This window comes from Camponotus vicinus, unplaced genomic scaffold (assembly GCF_025532165.1).
Source record: "Camponotus vicinus isolate PSW18456_S1 unplaced genomic scaffold, iyCamVici1.0 SCAF_2, whole genome shotgun sequence".
NCBI lineage: Eukaryota > Metazoa > Arthropoda > Insecta > Hymenoptera > Formicidae > Camponotus > Camponotus vicinus.
The window spans coordinates 4,906,109-4,928,826 of record NW_028141956.1 but is presented as its reverse complement, the minus strand read 5'-3'; the positions used below and the strand labels follow the sequence as shown (position 1 = coordinate 4,928,826).

At 29.7% G+C, this 22,718-nt stretch overlaps 4 protein-coding genes across 8 annotated transcripts; 2 read left to right on the top strand and 2 right to left on the bottom strand.

Moving 5' to 3' along the window:
• Window positions 1-752: 752 nt before the first annotated feature.
• Imd (death domain-containing immune deficiency protein) lies at window positions 753-12,825 on the bottom strand. 2 transcript variants are annotated; one of them, XM_083091892.1, is made up of 4 exons: window positions 12,650-12,825; window positions 3,485-3,854; window positions 1,555-1,895; window positions 753-1,314 (listed from the first exon to the last, which is right to left on the bottom strand). In XM_083091892.1, the coding sequence occupies exons 1-4, from the start codon at window positions 12,698-12,700 to the stop codon at window positions 1,174-1,176; spliced, it is 903 nt and encodes a 300-aa protein (XP_082948018.1). In that variant the 5' UTR covers window positions 12,701-12,825; the 3' UTR covers window positions 753-1,173. The 2 variants fall into 2 exon arrangements, with proteins under 2 accessions (XP_082948018.1, XP_082948020.1); XM_083091894.1 differs by lacking the exon at window positions 12,650-12,825 and adding an exon at window positions 4,594-4,747.
• On the top strand, window positions 12,575-15,314 carry LOC145967221 (uncharacterized). Of its 2 annotated transcripts, none has more exons than XM_083091890.1 (5): window positions 12,575-13,070; window positions 13,194-13,492; window positions 13,721-14,128; window positions 14,204-14,388; window positions 14,872-15,314. In XM_083091890.1, exons 2-5 carry the CDS (start codon window positions 13,259-13,261, stop codon window positions 15,155-15,157), a joined length of 1,113 nt encoding a protein of 370 aa, XP_082948016.1. In that variant the 5' UTR covers window positions 12,575-13,070; window positions 13,194-13,258; the 3' UTR covers window positions 15,158-15,314. The 2 variants fall into 2 exon arrangements, with proteins under 2 accessions (XP_082948016.1, XP_082948017.1); XM_083091891.1 differs by having other exon boundaries at window positions 12,579-13,070; window positions 13,194-13,447; window positions 14,872-15,309.
• Window positions 15,315-15,445: 131 nt separating this feature from the next.
• On the top strand, window positions 15,446-17,920 carry LOC145967224 (lipid transport auxiliary protein 1). Its single transcript, XM_083091897.1, has 4 exons — window positions 15,446-15,788; window positions 15,888-16,044; window positions 16,101-16,320; window positions 16,460-17,920. Exons 1-4 carry the CDS (start codon window positions 15,630-15,632, stop codon window positions 16,650-16,652), a joined length of 729 nt encoding a protein of 242 aa, XP_082948023.1. The 5' UTR covers window positions 15,446-15,629; the 3' UTR covers window positions 16,653-17,920.
• LOC145967219 (focadhesin) lies at window positions 17,549-22,612 on the bottom strand. Of its 3 annotated transcripts, none has more exons than XM_083091888.1 (9): window positions 22,194-22,612; window positions 22,047-22,112; window positions 21,769-21,923; window positions 21,474-21,665; window positions 20,838-21,286; window positions 19,828-20,706; window positions 18,385-19,684; window positions 17,970-18,297; window positions 17,549-17,891 (listed from the first exon to the last, which is right to left on the bottom strand). In XM_083091888.1, exons 1-9 carry the CDS (start codon window positions 22,245-22,247, stop codon window positions 17,817-17,819), a joined length of 3,498 nt encoding a protein of 1,165 aa, XP_082948014.1. In that variant the 5' UTR covers window positions 22,248-22,612; the 3' UTR covers window positions 17,549-17,816. The 3 variants fall into 3 exon arrangements, with proteins under 3 accessions (XP_082948014.1, XP_082948013.1, XP_082948015.1); XM_083091887.1 differs by having other exon boundaries at window positions 17,549-17,762; window positions 22,194-22,611; XM_083091889.1 differs by lacking the exons at window positions 22,047-22,112; window positions 22,194-22,612 and having other exon boundaries at window positions 17,549-17,762; window positions 21,765-21,891.
• Window positions 22,613-22,718: the final 106 nt, after the last annotated feature.

Genomic DNA, 22,718 nt, shown 5'->3' with positions numbered 1-22,718 from the left:
TAGTAAATATTGTATTTGATTGATATATAAAATATTTCAAAAACATTATTTCATACAACCACTACCAGTGTTTAAATTACAAAATTAATTTATAGTGGTTTAAAAACATTCATACTTTGATAGAACAGACATTTTATTGTATTATTATTGACGCTTTTATTAGAGTTTTAAGAGTAAATAACAATTTAATGTGCATTTACAATTGTTGTGTGTATGTGTAACATTAGATATAATCAGATTTTTTATTAATAGATACAATAAGTACAAAATAATATAAATCAATTTTGCATATGTTTTAATTAGGAAATATAGATATCTCGAAGAAAGATTATACGCGTAGGATAGAACGATAAACATATGTACAAAAAACTTGAGAATATTACGTGTAAAAAAGCGCGAACGTTTATATGATAAAATTTTTTTTATTTTTGTAATGGCTATTTTGTAAAACATTTCGAGGAAAAATTTATAAAAACGTATTGTGAATATATATGTATTAACTTATCTATAAGATATAGAATTTAAAAAAATATAAAATGTATAATTATCTAAAAGAGAAAAGAATAAATTTATTTATTATTTACATATATATAAGTATATGCATATAAATATATACATATATATAAGTATACGCACATACATACGTGATGCTTTAATTTTAATACTAGATATGAATGTGTAGTTTTAAATATCTTGATTTTCGAATGTGTGGACTTGTTTGTGTGGACTACAAGTGAAATAAATAAACAATATAAGAGAGAATTGAATGTTTTTTTTATTATAAGATTTTACACAGAATGGATGATAGAAATGTTGTGCGTACATTACAATATTACATGTAGATATGTCGCGGAAATCGATATTAAATTCCTCGTAATGTCCACACATTATTAACCAGATCATGTTCCTGCTTGAACTACAGGTTCATTGTAATTCCGTTCAATCGAATCGAGCGAAGGCTAAATGTGAATTAGGTGAGTCAGCAGTATATCCATTTGCCAAATTCGCATTAAACGAATATGAATGTTCTTCGCGATCAAAATCATACATTGTCTATAAACTACGTGCTAAAATACAATATGTATAAAAATAATGGAATGCTATTTCGAGTAAAAAAAGATCACAATCATTCATGTATATACAAGTATTAGATTATCTGCGCCGTGTGCTCGACTAAAATGAATTTTTACGAGCTGCGACTAATCTCTCGACACAATCGTACTCCTGACAAGACCACAGTATACTGACCAACACGCCAAGTTGGGCGTCCCGTGTGTTAGCTTGTTTCCAATCGAGCAGCAACTGATAAATTACCTAGAATTGTATGATGAAAATCAACAAAAATGATTGTTATTAATTTCAAAGATTTATTTTGGAATATTGAATTTGACTCTCTTTTGAGTAATACTTAATTTTTATTAATAATAATCGTAAGTTTACCGATTGATTATATATATTGATAGATATTTTGATCAAATAAGATTACGAAAATCGCGAAAATCCATGATAAATTATTCGATTCTTAGAGACCGGTGTTAAATATTATATATTCACCTCATCGATACCCTTGTGCCTGTAATTCTCCTCGAATTGCTCGATCTGCCCGTCCGAGTACGAAAGCCTCCTCGCGACGTCCCTCCATCCATGTCCGACATGCATTTTAATAACAAACATATCGTCAAATGCGAGCTCCTCTTTACACGTGCTCAACTCTTCCACATTCTCCGGCATCGATCGGTACTTGGGCTTCGACCAGGAAGCTGCTTCTGGTTGTGCCGTGGATGCATTGTTATTCGCCGAATACTGATTTACATTGCATATATAGCTTGTCCGCGAGCCAATCTTCACTCCGTTCGAATTGACGATGTTGTAATTTATGACGTTCGTGCCTTGTGCTAAAAATTATTTCAGATAATTATTGAAAAAATAATCATATCATCTATATGTGTAATTGGATAAACTTATAAGTAAATATTGAGATTAAGAAAATACTAACAATAAGATGCTTTTATAAAATCTCTTTATATAATGTTTTTGTATTCATGAAATTCATTAAATATGTACTATATTCGCCGTTTTTGATGGTATAAAATCTCTCATAGTTATATGTAAAGATTATATAATTGTAAAAAGATTCGCATTCTCTATGAATAATATATCATTAAGGCGCCTATCCATAATGAACTTTAACTTTCTGATATATCAGTCTTCGATATTGGGGAACAATATTTATTAATATGGATTCATATATTGTATTAATTATTCTATCATAATCAAATTTAAAACAACGGTATAAAAACTTTACAATTTGGATCGAATCTTATACATCGTTGTTTAATAGATACAAATTAAAAAATAAGACGAATGGAATAATTTATTTGCGGTTTCCCTCGAAGCGCAAAAATGCATGGCAATCAAAAAAATTATTTTATCTTTTTCATTTTTTTAATACTTTTGCAAATAAACTTGTGACTTGGTATTCCCCGTTAAGTTTACAGAAATGAAATTAATAGATTGTATTATCATGATAACGCAAATATGTATCTTAGTCGTAAATATCTTTGTAACAGAAATGAAGTTAGATATTTTTATCTCATAAATCGAATTTTGACAAAATTGCAGTTTTTTGCGCAGTAATTTTGCTTTTTCTTATAATTTTTTTTCTTTCGAATTATTAAATAAATATATGTTCAATTTTTTTCTCCCGAAATGACTAGCGATTAGCATTGTGTAATTTCTTTAATTGCATCATTTTTCCATTTGTGTAATAAAGCTTATTTTCATTTACGAAGTTAAGTCTTAATCTAATCATAAAATACTGAAAAAGTCCTCCAAAGGTTTTTTTTGTATAAGATATGCAAATATTATATATATTTATACAAATTTTTCTTTATTGCCCTGTCTTATAATCTTTCTAATCATATCATTCTTTATATTCATATCACTTGTCCATTATAAAAAAAGTAAACATTTATCTTCTAAGATATAATCTCTCTCGTTATCAGATCACCTGTAATTTTGAAATAGCGCGCAATAGCAGAAATAAAATGTTTGAAATAAAAATATGATAAAAATACAAATATTGTTTTTTAATTGTGGTGGGAATGACATATTTTAAGAATTATACCTCTTCTAATTTAAAGTTTTCAGTGTCCCTCACGAAAAATAATTTTGCAACCGTTTACTTAGCATTTTGCTTTCATTTTATTAAGCCTCTTTTCATATAAGTAAAAATTTAAAATTAAATTATGCAAATAAATGATAAATTATATGAACTGTAAGCAATTGCATTGATATTTAAGTTATAGTGATTTGAGATATTCGACGAAAAATAATCTCTCGAGACCAACATACTTTTAGTTCTTTATGTAGTTATTTTAATTTGTTATATCTGATAATTTGTCATTCAGTCTTCCTATCACATAATTAATAAATTTAGCGCATTTTTCTATCTTTCTAGAATAATATTCCTCTTATAACTTACAATATTTACTGTGTTTTGATTTCGTCTTCGTCCTTGGTCGTTTATACTCTTTCGACTCGCTCGTGGACTTTGTGTTGCCGAGATCTTCCGGGTTCGTGCAAAAATCAGTGGGTGTCGTGGGTCTCGCGTCGTTCGGTACCGATTTCTGTCGTTGCATCGTAATGTCGTCATTGTGTTCCTTTTCCGGCGTGGTAGGTGCCGATTTAGACTGCGTTTTTTCCGATTCTTCGTCCGATGTCGGTGGAAGATTATGCGTGTAGCCTTCGATTCCGATCCTCGGTGGATCTGGTTTCGCATCCGTCGTCAACATGTCGTGAAATCGGCGCGGCAATTGGGACAAGATCCGCATTTTCTTAAGCGCTCGATATGCCTGATAAAGATGACGTCTTAACATTAGAATGTTTGAAAATATAATGCTGAGAATTCGTGATTTTACAATGTGTCTAATTTTTTAATGAAATTTAATCTATTTTTTTATTTTAAATATTTGATATTTTGACAGTCTATTTTTTGATTATTAAATAAAAAGAAGACCCATTACACACACACACACACACACACACACACACATATATATATATATGTTTATACATTTTTTTATTTCAACATATGTTTGTAATAAAAAAAAAAGTGCGCGATTTATGAGACACACGGTATAGATTGGCTTATATTAATATCGCACGTGCTACACGCGATGTTATTTAAGTTTGCGACTAACGTCAAACCTATCATTGATCGAGACACTCCTATCATTGTTTTTCCTCGTTAAGTAGATATAGCTAATAAGCAATTTAGTAGTTTTCTTAGAGACGTGCGTTTATTCGACTCGCGTTCCCGCATTAGCATAATAAAAGATATGACGGTAAAACAGAAATGTCTATGAAAGCGTATAGAAATATGTATTTCTGTGAAATATACTTCACAAAAATATAGAGAATGCACATATTTTTGGAGGAAAAAATTAATTTATTTTTTCCACATATTTTCTTAATTTAATTTTATTCTAAATCTTTAATTCAATAATATTTCGCTGTATCTCTTTATCAAGAAATTATAATAACGAAAATTGAAATAATATCTTTCAAAAATAAGTTCTCTATAATACGTACATTGAGGATGAATAGATTTGTTTTCGCACAATCATGTATGTATCATTGCCATAATTATATGCAGTCTGGAACGATCTATTTATACTTCATGTTTCCGGCGTTATCAAATGCTTTATAATCATTCGCTTGCAGAGAATTCTTTGAAGATACATCATCTTGTGAGCAAATTAGGACTATGAAAATTGAAGAATATTATTACATATGTAAATACGTATATTATATATATTCTCTACAAAAATGATTTCATGTATTTGAGATGCAAATCTAGAAAATTATAAAAGTTATATAAAGAAAACATATATATTTGAACCCGCAAATATCGCACAATTTTTACGTTTATCAAATTTAATTAATTTAACTGTCACTAGTATCTGTTCATAATAATCATTTGTCGATATAAAATATTTATATATATTATCGGAATATATTACGAAACAAAAAAAATGTTTTAATTCGTGTAACTCCAGCATTTATCTCGTTTTTCTCACACTCCGCTAAAAAATCTATCTCGTGTTTTGAATATTGAAAATTCATGTGTTTTGCATCTTGTTCAGTTTTATATCGATAAAACAGAGCGATAAACTTCAAAGCATTATCAGACTTTATATACGTAATCATCGTTTAACAAAATTCGTTGAGTCATCTAATTCTCCTCGCATTTCGCGATTGAAAAATTTGCAGGAAATTCCGAGATTTTTTGCCTTAATCGTGATAAAAGAACCGAGATTACATTTTGACCTGCGGAATTTTTTCTGCATGCCTTGCCTCACAATCTCTAATCTAAGCGACTACTGCATCTAAAAATGTGAAGCAATCTGTATATTTGGTTCCATCTCTCATTTGCCTCTAACATGTCTATTAACATGACTTTGCTTATTGCTCGTATGGACATGTTATCTCGTCAATTATACGCAGAGTCCTGACTAATTTCGGAACAAATCATTATATTTGATAAACATTCTCGATTTTGTTTTCGACTTTCGAAAAAATTCGAGATCGTAATTTCTTTTTTATACAAAAAATGTAAAGCTATATGATGTTATAATAATTATTGTGATTATGATAATTTCTTCTAATAATAAAAAGAAATAGTAATCTCATTGCTTGTATTCAATTGCACAATCGATTTTAAAAGTAGAGGACTTTTTACCATTTTAAACTTGTCAATATGAATAATTACATTAAATTCATTAATTAATTTATATAAAATTTTAATTAGAGAGATTTTAATTAAAGATTTTTTTTTTTCTTATACTCATCTCTGCTTAAAAATATTACGAAAGAATATCGAACCAAGTGAAATTTTGCTACAGAAAAATAGTACTCAAAATTTATAGAGAATACACCTTTAGCTTTGATAATTGAACTTTGAAAATCAACATGCTCAAAGCATCCTGTACGTATCTTCGTCGATCAAAACATAAATCAAATCTGTTCCTTGCTTATTACGGTACGTCATGCAAACTGATTGTTTCCTGGAATTATGTTATTTGCACAGATAATGCGATTCCGCATGTATATCTATTAAAGATGGTAATATATTTTCAACCACAAGTGTAAAAGTGCACACTATTGCATACATATTATCATATTATTTCATAATATTATTTCATATTATTTCATAGATTCAAATATCTTTTAGCTCTGATAAAATAACACTAATAAATAAATATGTTCACAATAAATTCCATTATAATTATACTTTTTATGTATTATATTTAAGGGAGAAAAAGGAGAGAAACTGTATTTTCTTCCAATCTTAATTTGCTAATAAATTATATAGTTTTCTTTATACCACACAATTATCTTTTGTAAGTAGATGAATATACAGTGAGAAACAAAGAAGAAAGAGAGATGTTGATAACTTTTGACTCAACATATGACGATTTTTAATATCTTGTAAGAGATAAAGCAGAAAAATTTTAATTACATATTTATTACATTCCACTATATTGCTATCATTTATATTCTGTTACATACATATACAATATTTCTTGCCGTTATCTGCTCACAACCGTGATTTACATGCATCTTTAGATAGGATAAAGATTTAATGAACTTTTTCGACAATAAACAGGAAAATGCGATACATGATGTACAGTATTTTATTGAAACAAAAGAAAAAAGATATTTGATCTTTAATCCAGGAAAAGCTATTCCAATGAACATTAGGAATTTAAAACTTTGTAGAAGCAGTAAAGAATGCAAAAGTAATCTACGAGTATAACGACCTTTCTATTTCGTAAATGTGTGACTCATTAAATGCACAGTTAAACGACTCACAATCAGTCAAAGGACGATCACTGCTCTTTACGATGCATTTTCTGCAGCTGTAGAAATAACGATGCGGGTGAAATATACTTCTCTGTCGATTTATGGAAAACTATATGAATTGAGAAAAAGAGAGAAAAAAGAAATTTCTATATAAAAGAGATTTTTACATAAAAAGAGACATATGTTTTTATATAAAAATATTTATATATAAGAGTGAGATGAAGAGAATATTTATAATTTTCTGCGAATACTGTGTTACTTATATATTTTTTTCGAAGATTCCATACTGATTATATATTTAAAAATATTTTTACTTATCTCTTTTTTAAGTATTATATTTTTCAATGCATATATTTAAATATGTAATATTATATATAAATTTTTTAAAAATATATCTATGAGACATGGACATATTGGCTCATATTCTGAATCCTCTTTTATCGATAAAAGTGCCTCTAAAAGTGGCATATAAGCCTTTTGATTGGCTACAGGCCACTTTTAGAAGCACTTTTATCGATAAAAGAGGATTCAGAATATGGATTAAGACAAAATTTTCACAATTATCTAATAATCTTCTACTTTTTCATCCTTTATTTTGCAATGAACATGCAGTGATAGAAACACATAGACATTTTATATATTTTATTTCACATTTAATCTTCAACGCAAAATGCCACACCCTTATCACGCGTTATGTTCTTAATTTGGCATCGTTGTGTCATTTGTGGTATAATATTTGCACGACATGCAGCACTACTGGATCAAAAGATAAGAATGTTTCTAAACGATAACACGCGTCCAATAAAATAATTAATCGATCAAAAATCCAGCGTATTGCGCATGAATATAGAATTTTTAATTTCTCAAAAATTTCGTTAAGGTACTTTTCTTAGTTCCTTTTTTCCTTGTTAGCTTTGGACGACATTTATGAGGACAAATTTATGAAGGATTATCGGTTTTAAACGCTCGGTAAGCAAAGTTATATTTTCTTGTATCTCCGGCGAATTTGACTGTATCTCGCGAATTTCAAATAAGTCAAACGTAAGCATTACACAACAGATTTCACGTAAATGATTTATGTACACGCCATCCATTAAGTTTTTGCAGCTCTGTTAAAGATGCATTCAATCCATAACCAGGTGTCCGTGAAAAATGAGCAAAATCGATTGCTCATCACGGAAAAATACAACATTATGAACCGTGTTGACGTCTATATTTAGCACTTCTTTTAACGCTTAATCATTTGTCTTTAATGGAAAAATGAACGAATGATTAGCATAAAAAGCAAATTATGAATTGTGAAGTGTGTTTTAGAGAAATTAATATAATTTTTTAATGATTTTGTGTAACAGTTAATTAAAATGCCGCCTGCACAATTAATTTATTACACTGTTTAAATAACGCTAATAAAACACGTGCTAATGCGCTGAACTCTTTACTGAGGATATATATAGCGATGATTATTATATGAAGATAAGAGAGGATGTAACTGATTGCCCAGTGCTGTTAACATCGATAGATCAATTTAAAATTCATTGCGATCTATTAACATGGCATAAATAAGCAATTGTGATAGATGTATAATAGAACGTTTAATAAAAAAAATGTTTATTTAAAGTCTTATTTAAAGAAATGTATAATTTCAGACTGTGAGCGTATAATTAAAATATAATATAATAATATGCGACTATTTGTCTAAATATTGTCATTATTCGCTTATCTAAATTTGTAAATTTTGCAATGTAAATAAGACTGCTAAATTAAAAATAATCCAATAAAAAATACATATACATATATGTATATGTATGATCGCAATTAGTTTAAAATTACGAAATTTTAATTATAGTTATTTTGTAGAGAAAAAAAAAGAGGAAAACAACATTTCATATTTATGATATTCACAAAATAATGTTATAAAAAAGAGCGAACGAAGAAGAGAAAATAATTTATAATACTATATCAAAGTGTTTTTGTAGCAATATACTTTTTGCAGCATTGCTTCAGCAATTAAATGCTACACAGATAATGCGAAAGCAAGAGTACAATAAATTTTATTCAATTTGTTAATAATTATATTCCATTATTTTGACTGACGACGCATTATGATTCATTGTGTATTTTTTAACGGATAGTCTGAAAATAGACTGTTTTCTTTGTAAATTTATGCGGATTGTAACTTCATTGCGTCACCGGCAAGCACCTGCACATGTGTTTGCACGGTTCAGTGCAATCAACGTGCATCAAACGAGAGATACATATATATACATATACGTGTAGCATACAAGACGGCCTTGCTATGTGGGTTTTCCAGAGGCAAAACCAGTTCTTTGTTCCGCGTGGCGATGCTAATGAATTTGATGGCAAATGACAGACAGATGCAGAATGGTGGATAAAACTTCTGATAAGTTTGCCAATCAAATGGCAATAGTTTACAGTGGGATGTTTATAAAAAAAATTTTAGCAGCAGATTTTTGCATAAGATAATCGTATATCATGTACATTATAATCATGTTTGTGTAATCTAGAGAGATTATCAGATAATTGATTGTCAAATTAGAAAAAACATGAAGCTATATTCTATTTACTAGTTATTTCTAGTATTCGACTAATTTATTATCTGGTGTAACAACACACAACAGATGCGCTACTTATCTTGACGAGTATCATAAGATCACATTTTCAATGATTTATGTAGGTATATACATTAATTTTTAACAATTATAAATTTAAATCTGATTACTAGAAAAGTTGTTTTTATATATAAATATTTATTTCTCCATTTAAAAAAAAAAGAAAAGAAAGGTTGAAAAATATAGACATTTCTACGATAAAACCTTTTGTATTTCAAAATCCTTGCTTCGAAAATCTACTCTTTTATAATTACTATTATTATAAATTTAATTTTTAATATAATAAGCATAATTTTAGCCTTATATATTATTATTTATATTTGAAAAGATTAAGTTTCAAGAAAACCAAATTTACAGTTATTGCAATTTTTACACTAAAGCTATAATAATATAGATATATAACTTTATCAAAAATAAAAAATAGATTTGTACATGTTTATAAATATGTTTTTAATGATGAATTAATGATACTTATAAATATATCTTATCTCACAATCTTTGCTAAATAAATTGGAATACGGATACTAAGAAATGGAAAAAGATTTTGATTTTTGAAAAGTTGTTTACTTGCAAATGCGACTCAGTAAATGCAAATATACAATTATTGTAATTAGCGAAAATTCTTTCTTTGGGATTGCTAATCGATGTCTATCAAGAATATAAAAAAAATTAACAAGCGAATCTAATCATAGTCTGTAAATTTATTAGTGGCAAGCTTTAATGATTCGCAGAAGTTTTAAATCAAATTGACAAAATGGATAAAAAAAATTTATTGATGAACATTCGTTTCCAATCGTAGATGGTAATTCTAGCATAAATGTGAATCGTCTCGGCGCGAGTATAGATTTTTAAAAGAATCTTTAAAAAAAAATATAAGTATTTTATATATATTATCACTAACACCAAATTAATAATTTATGAGTTATAGTGTATAATCATATTGTCGAAGGAATTTTATTGATAGAATATATTATTGACCATAAATTTTTATTATTCAACACAGAATTATGTCAGAACCGAAGAAACTTTAATTTAAAAACGTTACATTTTCGAGACAAAAATATAAATTTAATCGCGTTTATGACAATATTTTAATATTAATAATAATTTTAATGCAATATATTAGCCCATTGTTATATGTACTAGTATATTAATATTATAACACAGCATGTGTATAAGTATAAACTTTACTTTTTCTATGAAACATGCAAAGATTATTGTTTTAGAAAACAAAAGACATATGGTACATTCAGTGTATAATTACTCAACCAAGCATAATAATTTATGAAGCTTCCCTAAAAGTTCCTAGAACTCTCATTAATACGAATTATTGATAAAAAATTTGTTCAAATTTGTTAGACGATTAGATCATACAGAATATTGTAGATTTTCATCCCATTAGTTGTTAATTTATTCGATTTCATTAGCTTTATTATGGAAGATAAATATCTTTCATAATTGAATCAATTAATCGGAGAACTCTAAGTTTAGTGTATATCTACAATTTTCAAAAATTGAAATCTTGTTCCTTATGAAGATTAGCTTCATCGAGAAATCAAGCGGTTACATTTAGTGAAAAATATGCTGAGAATATCTTCTCAGTGTAATTTTTTATCTTCTAAATTTTCTTTATAAATTTTCTAATCTTCTCTGCCGTTTGCGAAAAAAAGCGCATTTCAAAACAGAATTCTTTATCACAAACAAGTAAAACAAGATTGACTCTGAAGTTTTAATTAACTGAAGTTTTAATTATATCGATAATTATTCGATTTCCTTATTTTAATAAATGATTAATCATAATTTTTCAATTTTTTCCTACGTTGTAATTAATATTGTAAATGAAGAAATAATAAATTATGAAAAGTCATAATAATCATAATAATTAATAAAGACCAATAGACTATTTAACACTTTCTTTGTCTAGTTTTAATATTAACATAATTTGATGCTGGTATCATTCCACACGAAAATAAAATAATAGATAAATTATATACATACATACGTGTGTGTGTGTGTGTGTATACATACTAAGTGGATACATCTCTTTCAATATCAAACCGCAAAACGACATTGACTATTTTGGTCGCAAAATGACTAAAAGAAAAACCTAAAAAAGGAAGAGAATGAAAATTATTTGTACGATTGACTCAAGATAGAAATTCTTCGACGTGAACTTCGATATTTCTGTTGTATAAAGAATGACAAATAAGCTCTTGGCATTATTATTCAACGCAGCATTTAAAAACTAAATTGCTGTACTTACAAGTAAAAGGTAGATAGCGATAATCAACAGACGATATACTGATCCTGATTAATTGTATTATTTTTTGTTTATATTATAAGCGTAACTTTAGAACGAATTAATTTGTCATTAATAGAGTTAATTAATGTGTTTACCAAGGATGGATTGATATGCTAAGATATTAATAATAACTATATGGATAATAATTTATTCGTAATATTATCATGTATTTAGATAATAATTTATTCGTAATATTATCATGTATTTAGATTTTTTTTTTCTTTCATTTAATAGTTGTGTGATAAATCGAAGTTACTATAGACTTATTTATCTTTGTACAGCAGAAATTATTTCCCAAAATATCAAGATCAAATGAATAAGATCAGCTATATATGTATCATAATTGATTTGCGTCGAACGTTATCGTTCACCATATCATGTTATCGTTTTTGTACTGCGTTTCAACGCGAAAATCAGCTGTGATACCAACGGAATTTCCATATCAAGCCTTGACTTATCATTGCTTGTGTAAATACACGCAGAAAGCATTTACCGTGTATTAGAAACAAGAAAAATTCTTCAAAGTTTATTTGAAGTTACAAGAGTAAAAATCGTGTGAGAGTTTTGTGTGCTTGCGATTGTAGCCAATTTGCGTCACAGGCGGTTCACGTACATCGTACATTGTAATTTCAATGTTTTCACGAGCAGTTTACGCACTTGATACGCAGACAACACAAATACAACAAGATAAATAAAATTAACAAACATCCTAAAAAAAATTCGAATTTTCTAGGAAATCATGTTCTAAATATTCAGTTGTGTGTGTGTGTGTGTGTTCGATATTATTTTATACTGATAAGGAAAATGCGTGCACAAGATGTCCGGGGATCTCTCTGATGATCGCTCTCACCTTGTTGCCGAGGAAAGTTGAACGCTCAGGCAGATCAACGGACGTGATCATGGATATCGCTGTTGCTTGTACCTCGTATAACACTTCACGACACAACTCGATCCGCGTATCAAGCGTCGATCGCAGTCGACTGACTGTCACTGACTCACTGACTGTCACTCACTGACACTGATGCTGTCTGACTCGCCGCGACGCGACCAGGCGCGACGAGCCACAAGAGCGGGAAAGACGCATGACCGACCAGGGAAATGCACAGTTCAGATCTAAATGCTCATCCGGTATTTTTTTTTTTTTTTCAAAGCCTGATACGACTCATCTGGGTCTCTCCAGGCCTCGTCAAATGCGCGGTAGTTTAGCGAGCTGAGATAAGATTTATTTTAGATATTCGAACATAATAATTAACCGTATTGTATTCTAAATTGTAAATATTTCATAAGTAATTTTACTCATCACTTTAGCTCTTTATAGTTTGCTATACGTTTACAATCTAATAAGTTACATATGATACATAAATGTACATGAAAGATAATTTGTCAATAATTAGGGTTGAAATATCTCTTGGAAAAAGCTTATTAAAACATACTAAAGACAGAAGCCTACGTTATTGTAATGTCAAACGAAGCATGTGCGAGACAATGCAACGTGAGAGAATTAATGCGAGAAGATGCGAACTCAGAAGTCTTTTTTCAAAAGTACACGTTATCAGAAGAGACCGTAGCGAGACTCGAATCAATCAGAGAAATGTTGAAGGATGATATCGCCCAGGCCAATCCGTTGTGGAAAGTTATAGCAGGAGAGGTTAGAATTGCACTTGATAAGATCAGGATGTTTCTTAAACACAATGTATGCTTCTTATGAATTATATTGTAGTTTAAGAGAGATTTGGAAATGTGATAAAATATTAAATTTTTAATTTAATTTTTTAAATATTAAAATATTTAATTTTTAAATCAACACTTTTTTTGTATAAAATTAAAGTAATGTATACTGTACATAATAAATGAGATAATACTTTAAATTATGTATCCATTTTAATAATTTTACATGCTATATAATAATTATTTAACTTAGAATGAAGAAGAAATATGTTCAGAAAGTGAGAACAGCAATAATGATGATGAATCAAGTCATAATGAATCGCAGATAATGCATAATCAATTAGTGGTACCATCTACTCAATTTTATTTTACGCAAACTGAAAGAACATTTGTAGAAACATCTGATACATCTGTCACATTGCCACAAAAATGTGATATCTTAGAGTCTGCTTGCGAGAGTTTAGAACGAAATAATGGTAGATTAGATTTTGCTCAATTAGAAAATCTGTCCAATGAAGATCTTATCCCAGTGGTGGATGAGATGGCAGGAAAATTAAGTCTGAAGGGTATTTACAATTTATGTGCATCAATGAATAATATGACTATCGAACAGAGAATCAAATATCTCAATGTATTGTGCACACATTTGTTGCTGCCAAAGGTATCAAATAGCCTATTGAATATATTTATCTGTTCTTTCCTCATAAGTTAATTATTTTTCATATTATGGTCATAGATAATTGAACTTGAGGAGCCATCTCGGTTATTATCATCTGCAATTGTGGAATGCGTTAAAAATTTTCCTGATGAGATTCAGCAATTTATATTTGTTCCTCTTCTCAATGCTGAGTTAAAAGACACAATGCTGATGACCACTATCATAAACTCATTTGATCTGCAAAAGAAAGCAGTTCTTTTAGAGTATGTTTCATAATTATATGCTTTTATACACATAATAGATGCATAATATAATTATTTAGAATTTTTAAGTCAAGATTAATACATTCTATTATTTGTTTTCTCAAATTCATATAATATATATATTTTCTAGTCATATTTTTTGAAAAATACTAATATTAAATTTAAAAAATATTGAAAAATATTAAAAAATAATAATATTAAATTTTTTTGTACTATAATAAAATGTTATTTCTATCTATAAGCATACATTTTTATATTATGCTCTAAGAATCCACCTATTATTCAAATATCCAAACATATTAATTATCCAAATTTATTTTTACGAATTTTATGATTTTTTTATGATTTATTTTGAAAGAACTATAAAATTAATTATTTTATGTACACATTTTATTAAAAAAAATTTTAAACTATGACATAATTTCTATGAAATAATAATTTATATTAAAAAAAATAATGAATTGTTTTTACTTGTTTTTACAGAGAATTTCTTGCATATGTCAAGGAGCTAAAGTCATGGCACATATCTATATTGCAAAACTTCTTATCCGTAAGACTGGACCACAATATGACCGACAAAATTACAAAACTATTCTCGGGAAAGGCGCTTTATTATTCTAAAGATAAAACTTTTGGAAAACTTATTTTATCATTTTTAAAACTGAATACAGCTCTGTCACAAGAGCAGAAAAATCTAATGGTCGAAGTCGTTGCCGTCAATGAAACGTTATTCAAAAGACCCATGGAAAATATCTTAAAGAATATATAGAATATTAAGTAATATTTAAAAAAATTGATTGCTATTAAGTTTTCTCTAAATTTTCTTAAGAGAACTAAAGGTTTTTTTTTATTATTTAAAATCCAACTTTTATCGTTTTTAAATGTGTTTTTATATTTATATATTCGGTATTAATAAGAATAGAACAAAAGGTGCTTTAATTATTAAAATAACATATTTTATCAAACTTTTCTAATTTGGAAATAAATATACTATATATACTAAATGTACCATATTCCATATACGATAAATGACTATTATTTCTGACGTTTCGTCTGCACTTCTGGCGAGATGCGCGCGAGATCGGTGATTCCGTGCGCTGATCAGCTGATTGGAGATTTCATTCGAAAATTCGAGTTATAGTTAACATTGCTCTGTGTCAATGCGATACATGATTCTCTCATAAAGTGCCTGTCGACAATTATTATTGACAGAGGCAGATCGCCTAAATTGGCGTACAAAAATGACAGAGGAATTATCTGGTATAACCATAGTGATATTTATAGCAGCGGGCGTCTTGACAATATTATTGCTATTTATTTTCGCGAAACGGCAAATCATGAGATTTGCTCTGAGATCTCGTCGAGGTCCTCACATCCCCATAGGACACGATGTGAAAAAAGTGCGTTCCATAAAATTTAATGTACTATTTCGAGGTTAACCTGCTATTAAATATCACTGTATTATTATTCTACATTATACATTTAATAAAATGTTTTAGTCCTTGAAAAAGGAAATAGAGAGGAGGATTGAAGTGATACCTAAGATCCAATATGAACCACAACTTATCAGTGATCCTAGATATATTTTGACACCAGGGGGTCAAGCTCCACCACATTATTATAGATTGAAAGCAGTTGACGATGTTAAAACCTTAGGTAAGTTATCATTGCATTATTGTGTTAATGTTATTTCATATCATGTGTGTTTGCAGAGGCAGAGATTACAAGATATGACAATTGTTTGAAGAGACATCCCTCAGAGAATCTAAGAGCGTACTTGCTCACTACACTTGCTACTCCGTTGAATGGAAGCGGTCAACGTTTAATACACCAGTTCTGTGATTTGTATGAACATGCAAGACACGATCCCACCGAATTCGGTGATGAGGAGTATCAAGTGTACACTCGTTTGTTTCTAAAATTAATGGATGCGTAAGTACAATTCAGAATGTTTATTTATTGTTTGTCTTTGCAACAAAAATTTCTGAACAATTAAATATATTTAAAACAATACTGAAAAGAAAATATAATTTTAAATATTATTCAAAGTATTTATATTCAAATTATTTAGGGCGCGTTTATTGAAATCATATCCAAGCAGTAGAAAATCTAGTCCTAGTCGTACTCCAATCAAAAAGAACGTGGAAACAAAGAGAAATATTTTGGAACCGCGAATGCGTCCACCAGAAGAACAGATTCTAACTGGCTCGAGACCTAATACTTTAACAGTAATGACATTAGACAATAGTGAAACGTCCGTGTAGCATTATGAATGTCGTCACATACAACATATGTGACGAGGAAATTATAGATAGATATTGAAATAATTTGTACGAAACTCTCTCTACCATGTGCAAATGAAACGCGTCCAATTTAATTAGGGAAATTATTAAAATGCATTTTTATTTTAAGTAAGACATCTAAAGTTTTCACATTCTATTAAAGATGAATATTAGTCAAATAATATATTTTAGACAACGAACGCTTTTTTTCTGATTTGTTTACTATTTTTATGTATATAAATTTATACAGTCAGTCTTATATAAAATAAAGATTTCACATTTTTTTCTATAGATATTTGTAAAATTGATGTTTTGACAGGTACTGATGTATATAAAAACAGTATAGAAGTAGTCAAATTAGAAAATTATTAACAAATTAAAATTCTTCAAAGCATTTACCTTATTATATGTAATTTTCACGATAATAGAATATTCTAGGTAGTCATTAATCGTGATTACTAAATTATCTTCATTGATTTCAATATTAAAATTTACAAAACATTAAAATGTATATACATATAATGCATAAATTTACATATCCTTAAATAAGATTCAAGAAAGTGTCTAATATAATTAAAAGATAGAAAGTTGTCTTTTCTTTTGAATATTTATATACTTTTAGCAATGCTGAATTAGCATATCTTCCTACATGTTACTGTTTAATGTAAAAATGTTTAACAAACTAACAAATTGAATATTAACTATGATGTAAAAAGATCTCTAAGTGTATGTATTTATCTATTGAAATTTATCGTAATTATTTCATTAGCAGTAAAGTATAGATTATTTAAATAAAATTGTCACGAATATGTATAGATTATTTATGTATAGGATCTATTACTAATGAAAAGGCTGAATAATATAAATAAGTAAATCAGTTCAATATAAAATCTTCCTTTTTCTATATAAAAATATTTTATGTAAATACATTTTTTAATTATATGTGGGAATATAAGTTTTGACTGACAAGTAATTTGTCCACTGTAAATTATAGTCTTCTTCATGCCTTAATAAAATTAATGCGCTTTGAAACGCAGATATATACACATCAGGTACAGAACTGGTCCTCATGTGATTTAGCCATTTCATAATCTAAACACATTATCGATATAATTTATACATATATATCACATATTATTGTATGTATTATACGTGTATTGTCCATTTCACATACGACGAAAAGTTTCGATGATTGTAATATGTAAATATAATGTTTTTTAGCTGATAAATATATAATACAATATTAAGAATCTTTTCTAATTTAAATGTAAAATATTTTATGTAAATATTTACACATACCTGACAAGATATTGATTTCCACATTTGCCGGTCAATAAGCACAGAAATGGCCTGTGGAAACAATCTTATCCTCTCATCTTGCAAACTAATTAATAATTCTTTTTTCGGCAATAGGCAATCCATGCCAGATAAACAGATGATCGAGACGAATAAAATATCACAGTAAAAGATTATATTGTTTTTATCATGTGATTTTTCCACTACAAGTGCATCAATGTGACTCATAAAACTTAAAATCCAATCTTTTTGGGATTCAAGATCACAGGATTTCAATAATCTTAAGTTAGTTTGCACTCTTTGTATACTTTCTAAGAAATATTTTTGCATCCTGTGAAAAGAAAAAAAATTGTTTTTATCGGGCAATCCCTGACTGAAAACTAAATTTCTTATAATCATTATAATTGTTAATATTTACTCAGAATTAGATGCAGCCATATTGATAGGTTCATTTAGCCAAGTGATTGGTGAGTTGAATAGAGTGATAGAATTGAATTCTCTGAAGGCTATTTCAGTTCTAACAGTGATGGCATTCTTCAGTTTTTTTGGCGTCACTTCAAACCAGATACTAGGTGATGTCATTCTTTCGATATCTTTATCCAATAATTCCATTATGGCTGTAAGATATTTCTCGAAATATTTAGATGTTAAATCGACTTTCTGTAATATCTCTTCCAACATACTGGTCAGCAGTGTGCGATTTCCTATAAGTATCACGTTGCTTTTCAATGCAGTGGCGTACGAAGAGACAACGCGATTGAACAAATTGACCGATCTTTCATCATTGAATGAGATTTTTTCAATGATGTACTCGAGAGAAGTCTCGAGAAATTGTCTCAAGGAATTGGGTTGAATGGCTTGACACAGCTCGTCGAGATTCGAATAAAGCACTAAATGTTTCTCATTTAGCAACAATCGACCAGCTTCTGATGCAGATATGTACATCGATAAGAAACCCTCTATGAGCAATTTCGCTGATACAGAGATTTGACAATGACGACTCGCGATGGACAAACTGTACTCTTTAGCTTCCTCCGATATCTGCATGGTTTCATTCAAGAAATCCCATTTTATGTTCGGTAATGGTTTTTTGTATTTGTAAGCGAATATGCGCAGACATTCCACCATAATTCTCTGATTGCTTGGATCCGCTTTATTACTTCGTCTTAGATATTCACCAATAGCCCTTATCACGCTCCTTTCCGGCAAATACTTGTAATTGTGTGGTTCTCCTTGTGGCCAAGAGTATATTCGCGACCTGAAGCCGCTCAATTCGTTCTCGATGTAAAAAATTAAAAGATCCCCGGCTACTGATAAAATGTTTTTGTTCACCTTCTTTAACATCTGAATCCAACAAGTGCCCGGTATATATGGCAACATATCCTCGGGCTTGTCAATTTCATCAGTCATCTTTTCGGGATAAGCGCGAGATACTACGAGATCTGCTCGAAAATCCGAGGGCAAAGCGCTTAAAGGAACTCGTTCCAAATGGTAAGATCTCAATGCTTTGAACGCCGCTTCCGCGATCCTCGTGTCTTCGCAAATTGCGTAGTCCCATAAATGTGTTACGATATCAACGATGAATGCATCGTAATCGTCGCTCGCGCGAAATGGATACGAAGGAATGTCCGCAAAAAGCTCGCAAAGACTCTCCAGAACTACGGTACGTTTTTCCTTGCGCATCTTTGGCGCTAATACTTTCCAGGTGGAGTAGATGCCTGTCAAATAAAATCATAATTTGTTTTGTAAAATCTTGAAAAATTTTGATATTTTATAAAGAATTATACAACATATGAAAAAAGAAGTAATAAAAGTATAATGCAATATAAAAAAAGGAGCAATGTCTAAAAATATAATGTACCTATCACCGCAGATTTGCACAGGGCAGAGATGCTGTTGAGTGCGAGTGCATTAGCAGCACCGCCATTCAAATCGATGCATCGGTTCAGAATCTGCGATAGCAACGGTACAAGTTCTTCGCCGTGCTCGGGTCGGTTCTCGCAAATGTATTTAATCGCCTGAGCGCAAGTCACGTCCGAATGCCAACTGCAATCGGTCTCCATAGTATCCATCAGAGCAGCGGATATAAAGCGGTAGCAGCGCGGTTCCTTCTCTAACGCCTTCGTGTAAAGCTGGATTGCGAAATATTTTAACGGTTTGCCGCTGTTCAACATCGTGTCCAACGTGTGAATGATAATTGGCAAATTCTCCTTGGACATGGCGCACTCGGGAATGGCTAGTAACAGATGCTTCAAGGTATAACTGTCGTGAGACTTAGTTAATTTATGCAACAACAGAGATAGAACGTGTGACGCGAAGGAGTTGATTTCCCGCGCTATTTGTACGAGAATATCGCAGGTTTTTTGTACAATGCCAGGTTCATTGCTATAAAGAAAAATTCCACACAAGATAAGCTTGCACATGTATCTCAGATCGATCGGTGCGAGTGATAAGTTTTCCAACCACGATAGAATGTCATTTTCCAGAGAATATAGACTGCGAATGAGTTCTATATAAAATTGAATGTATCTATTGCTATGACTGAACATGAGTAGCGTTTTGTTTGAGACATTATCATTGTCTGTTTGTGTTTGTGACATGATTCTGATTAATAATTCTTTCGCTACCGCTAACGCATCAGAACATAATAGTGAGGGATAAGCCAGCCACTTTAATAAGGATGCAGCTAATGCATTTAATAATATGATGTTACACGGCATCTTGTCCATGATGACTGTACCTAAAATCGATCAAAATCAAAACTCGTGAAATTTTAAGTTTTTTAAAGAGATAATTTTATATTATTATTATAAATTATATTATTATTTTTATATTAATATTTATATATGTCGTCTTAATTAATATACTTACATATTTGAAGAGCGCTGAATAAATAAGCTGCAGGGCATACCAAGATTATTTCTGCCATCATAGCTATTGTGACATTTCCTATATAATCATTAGACTGTTTGATCAGATCCAATATTGTGCAAAAATTTTGCATTGGTTCATATCCATATTCCAAAAGCTGTATTGTCAAGGACGCGATTAAAGGTATCAAAGCTGTACAGTACTCTTTGTCTCTTTTCAACAACGTTACTTCTGCAAACTCGAGCACTCGACAATTCGCATCGACGCAAGTATCTACTCGATTTGTACACAACCAGAATAAAATTTCTGCTTGTAAATCCAAAGTGTTACTAGATTTGATTAGAAGTTGCCATGCCTCATGTTTGCAGCTCTCGCATAAATCCATGGAGGGATTGCACAATATGTACATGAATACAGGTCTTAATAACTTTAAGCTTTGTTCCATAGCACTGAAATATAAATAAATTTAAATGTAGTGTATGTATAAAACTTACTTTTCTCAGAAAATATAATGGACAAAGAACATTCCATTTTTTTTATTTACTGTGTTTCTTGCAATTGTATTTTTCTGAGTCTTTAATGGACACTTTAATGGAGACTTTAATTCCTTTAATTATAAAATATAAAAAAACATACTGTTTATCATAATGATGCATGATGAGTTTCATTTGATTCAACACAGATCTCCAGCTGAGTTTTTCCTGATTCAAGATTGTAATAAATGGATGTTGTGTAGGCACTTGAAGAGTATATTCGTTATGTTCATCCCGCATTTTCCAATCCAATATCAACAGTTGACTCACAGCTATAGTAATTGCTTGATAATTTCTGCAAATTTTAATCATAATGAATGTAATGATATGATTTGAAGTACATATCCATAAATATATACATAGCTAATAATTGCTTTGTTTAACATGTACATACATACTTTGAAGAAGACAGGCATGCCATGAAGTTTGCTAATGCAAATCTGACATCCCATAATCCAGTTTCAACAAGTACAATCAATGCTTGGCATGCAGATGTACTGACTATAAAATCATTGCTATTGCATTTAGATGAGAGCAATTTAAATTCTGCTATCTGCAAAAGAGAAATATATATAAATAAAATAAATAAGTCATCATACAAGTAATTGTACATAACTAAAAATCATAAATAAAAACTTGTATTACACATAATTATTATAAAATTAAAATTATTTACTTTGGAAATATCCTTTTCTTCTGTCTCTAATTTTTTCTTGATCGCATCAATCAATTTGGATATTGCCTGTTGAAAAACAATTGAATAACATAGTTGTACTAAATACAAATATATATAATCAATATTGGATATTATTGATATATTTACATGTGATATTAAAGTAGGATTTTGTGTTTTTAACTTATAATCAATTTCATCCATGATGTACGTGTGTATGTATTTTATATTAAATTATCTTCTATACAACTTTTATTCTTAATAATTTTCTGGAAAATGTTCTTAAAACTCATATAAAGATACATGTGAGCTCATAAAATACAGGATCAACATGTCAATTTAAAAATATCAGGTCTGTCTCTCTCTTCGTGTCAATAATAAACATAACCTAACTTAATCGGTGCAAGGTGCAAGAGCTGCTGATTCTCTCTGGGCCTGTTCTTTTTAGCTGCACTGCTACACTAGTGCAATTAGTTAGAGTGAAAGAAAGTATGTTTGTCTCTTTCCAACTTATTGCACTAGTGCAGCAGTGCAGCTAAAAAGAACAGACCCACTGTCTTGTGATACTAATATCGAGTCTAAAAGTAATAGCCAATCACATTCGACTGCTACTGAGAACTTGCGCAGACTGTTACTGCGCATTACAATCATTCGCATGCGCAATAGCAACGATAT